General features: G+C 53.3%; 1 protein-coding gene across 2 annotated transcripts; it reads left to right on the plus strand.

Annotated features, from left to right (window-relative positions):
- The first annotated feature begins 5071 nt into the window (after window positions 1–5071).
- On the plus strand, window positions 5072–8593 carry LOC542028 (uncharacterized). 2 transcript variants are annotated; one of them, XM_035960947.1, is made up of 4 exons: window positions 5072–5304; window positions 5480–5666; window positions 5781–5891; window positions 8105–8593. In XM_035960947.1, the coding sequence occupies exons 2-4, from the start codon at window positions 5658–5660 to the stop codon at window positions 8363–8365; spliced, it is 381 nt and encodes a 126-aa protein (XP_035816840.1). In that variant the 5' UTR covers window positions 5072–5304; window positions 5480–5657; the 3' UTR covers window positions 8366–8593. The 2 variants fall into 2 exon arrangements, with proteins under 2 accessions (XP_035816840.1, NP_001105143.1); NM_001111673.2 differs by lacking the exon at window positions 5072–5304 and having other exon boundaries at window positions 5437–5666; window positions 8105–8566.

Raw genomic sequence — 8593 nt, forward strand, 5'->3', positions numbered from 1 at the left:
TGAGGCAGCTGCCCCCGTCCATCAGGACCTTGGTGAGCCTGACATCGCCGACAACGGGGTCGACGACGAGCGGGTATTTCCCCGGGCTCGGCACATGGTCGGGGTGGTCGGCCCGGTCGAAAGTGATGGGCTTGTCGGACCAGTCTAGGTAGACTGGCGCCGCCACCTTCACCGAGCAGACCTCCCGGCACTCTTGCTTGTGGTGCCGAGCCAAGGTATTCGCCGCATGCCCTCCATAGATCATGAAGCAGTCGCGGACCTCGGGGAACTCTCCTGCTGGGCGATCTTCGTTCTTGTCGTCGTCGCGGGCCCTGCCACCCTCGGCGGGTGGCCCGGCCCCGTGGAAATGACGCCGAAGCATAACGCACTCCTCGAGGGTGTGCTTGACGGGCCCCTGATGGTAGGGGCACGGTTCCTTGAGCATCTTGTCGAAAAGGTTTGCACCTCCGGGGGGCTTCCGAGGGTTCTTATACTCGGCGGCGGCGACAAGGTCCGTGTCGGCGGCGTCGCGTTTCGATTGCGACTTCTTCTTGCCTTTCTTCTTGGCGCCGCGCGGAGCAGACGCCTCGGGAGCTTCTTCCGACGGGCGGCCCTGGGGCTGCTTGTCCTTTCGGAAGATAGCCTCGACCGCCTCCTGGCCAGAGGCGAACTTGGTGGCGATGTCCATCAGCTCGCTCGCCCTGGTGGGGGTTTTGCGACCCAGCTTGCTCACCAGGTCGCGGCAAGTGGTGCCGGCGAGGAACGCGCCGATGACATCCGAGTCGGTGATGTTGGGCAGCTCGGTGCGCTGCTTCGAGAATCGCCGGATGTAGTCCCGGAGCGACTCCCCCGGCTGTTGCCGGCAGCTTCGAAGGTCCTAGGAATTCCCGGGGCGCACGTATGTGCCCTGGAAATTGCCAGCGAAGGCTTGGACCAAGTCGTCCCAGTTGGAAATCTGCCCCGGAGGCAGGTGCTCCAACCAGGCGCGAGCAGTGTCGGAGAGGAACAGGGGGAGGTTACGGATGATGAGGTTGTCGTCGTCCGTTCCACCCAGTTGGCAGGCAAGGCGGTAGTCCGCGAGCCACAGTTCCGGTCTCGTTTCCCCCGAGTACTTCGTGATAGTAGTCGGGGATCGGAACCGGGTCGGGAATGGCGCCCGTCGGATGGCCCGACTGAAGGCCTGCGGACCGGGTGGCTCGGGCGAGGGACTCCGATCCTCCCCGCTGTCGTAGCGCCCCCCACGCCTGGGGTGGTAGCCTCGGCGCACCCTTTCGTCGAGGTGAGCCCGACGGTCGCGTCGATGGTGCTCGTTGCCGAGGTGGCCCGGGGCCGCAGGCGCGGTGTTGCGCGTGCGCCCGGTGTAGACCGAGGCTTCCCGCATGAATCGGGAAGTCGCGGCATGAGGTTCCGAGGGATATCATTGCCTTCGGGATGCAGTGCTCTCAGCCCGCCGGGCCGCAGCGCCTTCCAGGAGATTCTTGAGTTCTCCCTGGATTCGCCGACCCTCGGTGGTTGACGGCTCCGGCATCGCGCGGATGAGCATTGCTGCGGTTGCCAGGTTCTGACCAACCCCGCTGGATGCGGGCGGCGGTCTGATCCTGACATCGTTGGCGACGCGGTGCTGGAGACCTTGGGGCAGATGACGTATTTCTCCGGCCAGGGGTTGGCCCACCCATGCCTGTCCGACGTCCCGATGGATCGGCTCAAGCGCTCCTATTCCCTCGTTGAGCCTGGCCTGCGCCTCGCGGACTTGCTCGAGTTGTGGGTCGTAACCCCCCGTCGGAGCGGGGACCACAGCTAGCTCCCGTGGGATGTCGGCGCGAGGCACCGGCCTAGGGAGATCACCATCCTCCGGCATGCCAAGATGGTTGCCTTCGGTGGGATCCCCTAGCTCGATGTGGAAACATTCGCGGCTTGGGCCACAGCTCTCGTCGCCAAGGCTGCGGCTTCCATCGGAACAGTCGGATAGGCAGTAGTCACATGCGGTCATGAAGTCCCGCACGGCACTGGGGTTGCCAAGTCCGGAGAAATCCCAACCGATGCCGGGATCGTCATCTTCCTCAGACCCAGAGGGCCCGTAGGTCGAGACGTCCGTCAGTCGGTCCCAAGGCGACCGCATACGGAACCTCAGTGGGGTTGCACTCGCCTCAATGAGAGCGCCCGCCAAAACGAGGTCGTTTGGCGGGTTGAGGCCGAGTCGAAATGACGCAAGATGGGAGTTAGTCGTTACCTTTTGGTCGACGAGGAGCGACGTAGTCACATCGGGGACTGGTTGCGCCGTCATCTCTGGTTCGAGGGCGACGTCCTGCAGGCTTTCCGCGAGCGCGCCGGCGTCGTCTTCTTGCTCGGGGTCAGCGCGCCGCGGGGGGACGGCGCTTGCCTCCGTCTTGAACGCGAGGTCGACGTCCGGCGTGCCTTCCGTCGGGGCGTCGGGGGCGTCGATTCGCTCGACGGCCGACGAAGCGCGGCCTCCCGTCTGGCCTTGACGGCCCCGCCTCCTCCTCCGTTGGCGGGGGAGGGAACGGAGCGAGCCCGAATGTTGCTCTTCCACCACGCGGGGAAGACGTCGTCGATTCCGCCGCCGGCGGGCGGGTTGTCGGGCGCCATTGTCGTAGTCGCGCGGCGGTGGAAGAAGTATCATGTCGTAGCTGCCGTCGAAGGACATGAACTCAAGAGTCCCGAAACGAAGCACCGTCCCGGGCCGGAGAGGTTGTTGGAGACTGCCCATCTGGAGCTTGACGGGGAGCTGTTCGTCAGCACGCAGCAGGCCCCTACCTGGCGCGCCAACTGTCGGCGTTTCGAGACAGGGGGGTCCCTAAGCCGACGAGTGAGTGTGCTGCGTGCCCCAGCCCAGATGGGTCGAGCGCGTGGGCGAGCGCGAAGGGGGGAGAGGCGAGGTGGCCGGAGTCGAGCGTGAGAGAGGTGTAAGTCCCGCGGCCTTCGTGTTCGTCCCGCGCCCAGGTCAGGTGCGCTTGCAGTAGGGGGGTTACAAGCGTCCACGCGGGTGAGGGAAGCGAGCGGCCCCAAGAGAGCGCCTGTCCCGTCCTCGGTCCCGCGCGGCCAACCTCCTCTGAGAAGGCCCTGGTCCTTCCTTTTATAGTCGTAAGGAGAGGATTCAGGTGTACAATGGGGGGTGTAGCAGAGTGCTACGTGTCTAGCGGAGGGAGAGCTAGCGCCCTAGGTACATGCCAATGTGGCAGCCGGAGAGATCTGGGCACCCTGCTGGCGTGATGTCGTGGCTGTCGGAGGTGCGGCGGAGCCTGATGGAGGGACAGCTGTTGGAGCGGTCGAGTCCCTGCTGACGTTGTCCTGCTTCCGTAAGAGAGCCGGGGGTCGCCGTCGTCATAGAGCTTGTGGAGCGCCATCATTGCCCCTCTGGCGGAGCTGGCCGGATGAGACGCCGGTCTTGTTCTCCGTGACCCGAGTCGATTCGGGGTAGGATGATGATGGCGCCTCCTGTTGACGTGGCGGTCTGTGCCCTAGGCAGGGCGACGTGGGGGTTCCTCCGAAGCCGAGGTTGAGTCTGCCATTTGTTGCCGCGGCCGAGCCCGAGCCAAGGGGTCGGGCGAGGCGGAAGTCGTTCGGCCGAGGCCAGGGCGGAGTCCGAGCCCTAGGGTCGGGCGAGGCGGAGTTTCGTCGTCTTCCGGGTCTTAGCCCGAGTCCGAGCCCTGGGGTCGGGCGGAGCGGAGTTCGCCGTCTTCCGGGTCTTAGCCCGAGTCCGAGCCCTGGGGTCGGGCGGAGCGGAGTTCGCCGTCTTCCGGGTCTTAGCCCGAGTCCGAGCCCTGGGGTCGGGCGGAGCGGAGTTCGCCGTCTTCCGGGTCTTAGCCCGAGTCCGAGCCCTGGGGTCGGGCGGAGCGGAGTTCGCCGTCTTCCGGGTCTTAGCCCGAGTCCGAGCCCTGGGGTCGGGCGGAGCGGAGTTCGCCGTCTTCCGGGTCTTAGCCCGAGTCCGAGCCCTGGGGTCGGGCGGAGCGTAGTTCGCCGTGGCAAGGCCTGACTGCCTGTCAGACTCACTCTGTCGAGTGGCACTGCAGTCGGAGTGGCGCAGGCGGCGCTGTCCTTCTGTCAGACTGGCCAGTGGAGCGGTGGAGTGACGGCGGTCACTTCGGCCCTGCCGGGGCGCGTGTCAGGATAGAGGTGTCAGGCCACCTTTTCGTTTAATGCCCCTGCAATTTGGTCAGTCGGTGTGGCGATTTAGTCAAGGTTGCTTCTGAGCGAAGCCAAGGCCTCGGGCGAGCCGGTGATGTGTCCGCCATAAAAAGGGGGCCTCGGGCGAGACGGAAGTCTCTCGAGGTCGGCTGCCTTTGGCCGAGGCTAGGCTCGGGCGAAGCGTGATCGAGTCACTCGTGTGGACTGATCCCTGACTTAATCGTGCCCATCAGGCCTTTGCAGCTTTATGCTGATGGGGGTTACCAGCTGAGAATTAGGCGTCTTGAGGGTACCCCTAATTATGGTCCCCGACAGATACGGTCGGTTGGCGTGGCGATCTGGCCAAGATTGCTTCTCTGCGAAGACTGGGCCTCGGGCGATCCGAAGGTGTGTCCGTTGCTTGAGCGGGCCCTCGGGCGAGACGTGAATCCTCCGGGGTCGGCTGCCTTTGCCCGAGGCCGGGCTCGGGCGAGGCGAGATCGTGTCCCTTGAGTGGACTGAGCCTTGACCTTAATCGCGCTCATCAGGCCTTTGCAGCTTTGTGCTGATGGGGTTACCAGCTGAGATTAGGAGTCTTGGGGGTACCCCTAATTATGGCCCCCGACAGATTTGTATCTTTTTACACACTACTGAGTAAGAAGTAAACTAGATCAAGACATATTTCCACATATAAATTTCATCGTGTCTCTGGTTTTTATGTTAAGTTTTATTAGAATGTTTTTATGGTCCGTTCACTCTATTATAGTCATCTACGTCATATCACATGTCCTTCTAAATTTAAATTCGAAAATATTTTATTATTTCTAAATATATAGCGTTTACGATATATTTAGATATATGCATATATACCATATCTATGTAGCAAAAAAATTTATCTAGAAAAACCAAAACAAACATTGAACGGTTCCATATTAGTCGTTTTCGGCGCCCAAACCCAAACCATTCCACATCCACAGCACTTCTACTGTCCTCTATGGGCATGTTTGCCGCCATGGTCCAGCAGCCTGGCTGCGCTCCCGGGCTGTAGCTCCCGTGTTTGTGTTGTCTAGCTTGATCGGGAGCCTAGTTGTACGCGTGCAAATTTAACCTCTCAGTCTGGCTCCACAGAAACGAGATCAAGATCCGTTTCGTGGGAGGCTGGCTGCTCGTGGCGCAAGGATTTCGCGTTTAGCCGTTTAGGTAGTTTTAGTCTTCTAGCCCGACTACATATTGATTGACAAACAATCACCAGCTCGTCTGAGCCAGGCTCATAAACCAATTGAACGGGTCGAGCTGGCCAGACACAAAGTCGCAAACATTTCCTAAATTTATGTTTGTTGACTTTATTAAAAAAGGGATTATCTTCATTTTGTAGCTTTGAATCGCCTCTCAGAACCGAGATCCTCAAAACCCTTCTCCCCCCTCCCGGATCGAGTGCTTGAGCTCCGACCAAATCTCGCAGCGGCTGCAATTCCGAGCCCGAAGAGCGGATCAGGCGAGGACGACGCCTTCGATTCTGATCTGCGGTCGGCGCGACCTAGAGAGAACCGGAGATGCAGCAGGTAAAGTGCCAGAGCAAACCCTAGGCCCCCCAAGCCAAACACCTCCTCCCTTGTTTGGCTTTAATCCTTGCTTAATCCGAGCGTTGTTGCTGTGGTGGGTGATTGGTTCCGCAGGGCGACGGCACGGAGGCGCAGGTGACGTGGGAGGACCAGCAGAACATCAACCGCTTCGGTCGCCTCAACAACCGCCTCCACGAGCTCCAGGACGAGATCAAGCTCGCGAAGGTGGATTCTTTGACATCTTGCTTTTTTTTAGGGATGAAAGTGGTAATCCGAGCTGTTTGAACAAATTTAATATTTTAAAATAGATATGTATAAAATTTGATGTTGATCTTTTCTTATGTTATCAAGCACATTAGTACAAATATGAATAAAATATTATATAAGTTGTTTTATGTATTATTTGCTCCCTATAACACAAAAAGTTGAAAAAATTACCGAATTTGTTTCCGAATCCATACCGAAGTTTATATCTATTATTTGAGAAAATATACGATGAATTTGAGGTTTACCTTTTATGAATCTTAACAAGCTGGATGTTAAAAACAAGAATACAAATTTGTATTGTATATTCTATATCTTATTTATTCGCAATCAAAGAAAAAACTAATTACCGAATAAATACCGTTTCCGACCGTTTTCATCCCTACTTTTTTTCCACGCACCATCTATTGGAATTTGCACTGTCTAGTTTGTTTAGAGTGAAGTGTAAACGGGGGCGCCTGTCGCAGCCTTTGAGCAGATTCAGTCTTTAGCGACCAGTCAGGTGCCGATGCTAATGGTTTATAGGTTCTTGGGGCTGAGGGTTTATGGTAGCCTATTTGTTGTGTACATTCCTTTGGGGGAAAAGTGCTGGAGAGAGTGCATTTCGTGATTGTTTGCAAGAATGCATCAGACAGAAACATCCCATGTATTAGTTCTAGTTTTACTTTAAGTTGTATTGGGTAAATCTACGAGTCTCATTTGCATAGGACAGTCGTTTGCTAGATAAATGGACCAACTTATGGTTTACAACTTTACACTTCATCAATATATCTGTTTTGTTCTTAGTATTTCCTTCATTTCTGTATGGAAATGTGATACTAGTTTATGCTATTGTTGTTTGATGGGAAAGCATTACCTGTATTTTTTATTGGATTATGGGATTTTCTACAGATAACATATAATTTTTTTAAAGGTTCTCAGTCAATTTTCACCCATGAAAATTATAATAAAAAACCTAGGGTAATATTGTTGTCTTGTTCAGGGAGTTAGGAGAAAATTTTATAATGGAATTAATACTTGCTAGGATTTTTGGTGACCCAGATTTTGGCATATTATGAGAAGGTACCACCTGCATACTTTGTTTTGACCCAACTTCCTTTGTCCAACCCCCTATTTTAGCACTTTATTCCAACTGTAATTGCATTTTAACCAAACATGGAATCTAGTGATTATGGTTTCAAATTCACTCAAGTGCTTCCAAGTATGTAAAGAGGCGAATACAAATTTTAGTTTATATACAATTTTCCTTTTAAAAAATAGAAGTGCCTCGCACGTGTAGATATATAGAAGTGAATACAAATTTCAGTTTATGTACAAGTTTTCATAAAAAAATAGAAGCGCCTTCTATGGTGTCAGAATTTTCAGCCTTGTGCCAGAATTTTCAAGTAAATATGAACTGCGAGAGACTAGTGTAGTTCTTAATTCTGAAAATTCTTGATAACCATAATGATGATTCTATCATTCTGTGGTGACCTGGGTGTGATTGAAGATGTCTACAGTAAATGTCTTCTTATAACTTGAGAACTAAGATTTAACAAAAAATGCCAGAGAAGAATGGAGAAAGTTTAACTTTATCATTTAAAAAATCAATATGCATAGGGTTGTTCTATATTTTTAATGCTTATATCAAGGGTTGTTTACGTAGTACACCAAGTCAGGTTTATCTTTTCAGCAATTGAGTTATAGTGTGTATTCATGTCTACTCCTGAACTAGTTATCGTGAGTTTGTGATCCCCGAGAGATGTTATCCTAAGAAAATTCTGTTGATAGGCTAACGTGGTGCTGAATTTGTGTGTTCGTGCTGGGGAATGGCATCATGTTGTTTTTTCACATGCTCTGTTTTAGATGATTTTTGAATTGATAAGTAGACCTTTTTTTTCATCTTTATCCTATTAATAATCTTTCATAGTTTGTACTGTGTGAAAAGGGCACAATATTCCTTTCTTTTCATCTTGTTTCATGATTATTCGAGAAGTTACTTTCAACATAGATTAGTAGAAGAGGAATGTGAAATTAGAATTGTACTTAACATCACTTTAAATTTTGCTGCGTACTGCCACTATTTGGTATGCGAGAGTTCTCATGATTATTGTGGGAAAATGACCTTTCCATGTGAAATTCCTACATTAGATCTCAACCTTAAAGGCCATGTCGTTATTCACTGTATGTTTCAGGAGACGAATGAGAACCTTGATGATGCTGGGAATGAACTCATCTTGTCGGATGAAGACGTTGTACGCTTCCAAATTGGGGAAGTGTTTGCTCACATGCCAAGGGATGACGTCGAGACTAGGCTGGAGCAGATGAAAGAGGATGCGGCTAAGAAGCTGGAGAGGTTAGAGGAGGAAAAGGAATCCATCCTGGCCCAGATGGCCGAGCTGAAGAAGATACTGTACGGGAAGTTCAAGGATGCCATCAACCTGGAGGAAGATTAGCAGTACTGGAGTCGTGGCGATTTGACCCTCTTTCTAGTTCAGGTGCTGTTTTTTCCCTTGCTCTCCGGCTCTCCCAAACATCAGTCTTGTGATGCTGGCCTGGTTGTGTTAGCAGTTCTTTCAAAACCTCTATTACCCAGAAGAACCCAGAAAATAGTTCCATTCATTCCGCGGGTGTATATGCATTGAAGTTAATGGACCTGAGCCGATGAATCCCTTTTCAGTTCA

Source organism: Zea mays, chromosome 1 (genome assembly GCF_902167145.1).
Source record: "Zea mays cultivar B73 chromosome 1, Zm-B73-REFERENCE-NAM-5.0, whole genome shotgun sequence".
Taxonomy (NCBI): Eukaryota; Viridiplantae; Streptophyta; class Magnoliopsida; order Poales; family Poaceae; genus Zea; species Zea mays.

Bases quoted from the DNA above. Each gene is read 5' to 3' on its own strand.
- LOC542028 (XM_035960947.1), top strand. The intron at 5,892-8,104 runs GTGGATTCTTTG...TGTATGTTTCAG, and splicing joins ACGAGATCAAGCTCGCGAAG to GAGACGAATGAGAACCTTGA.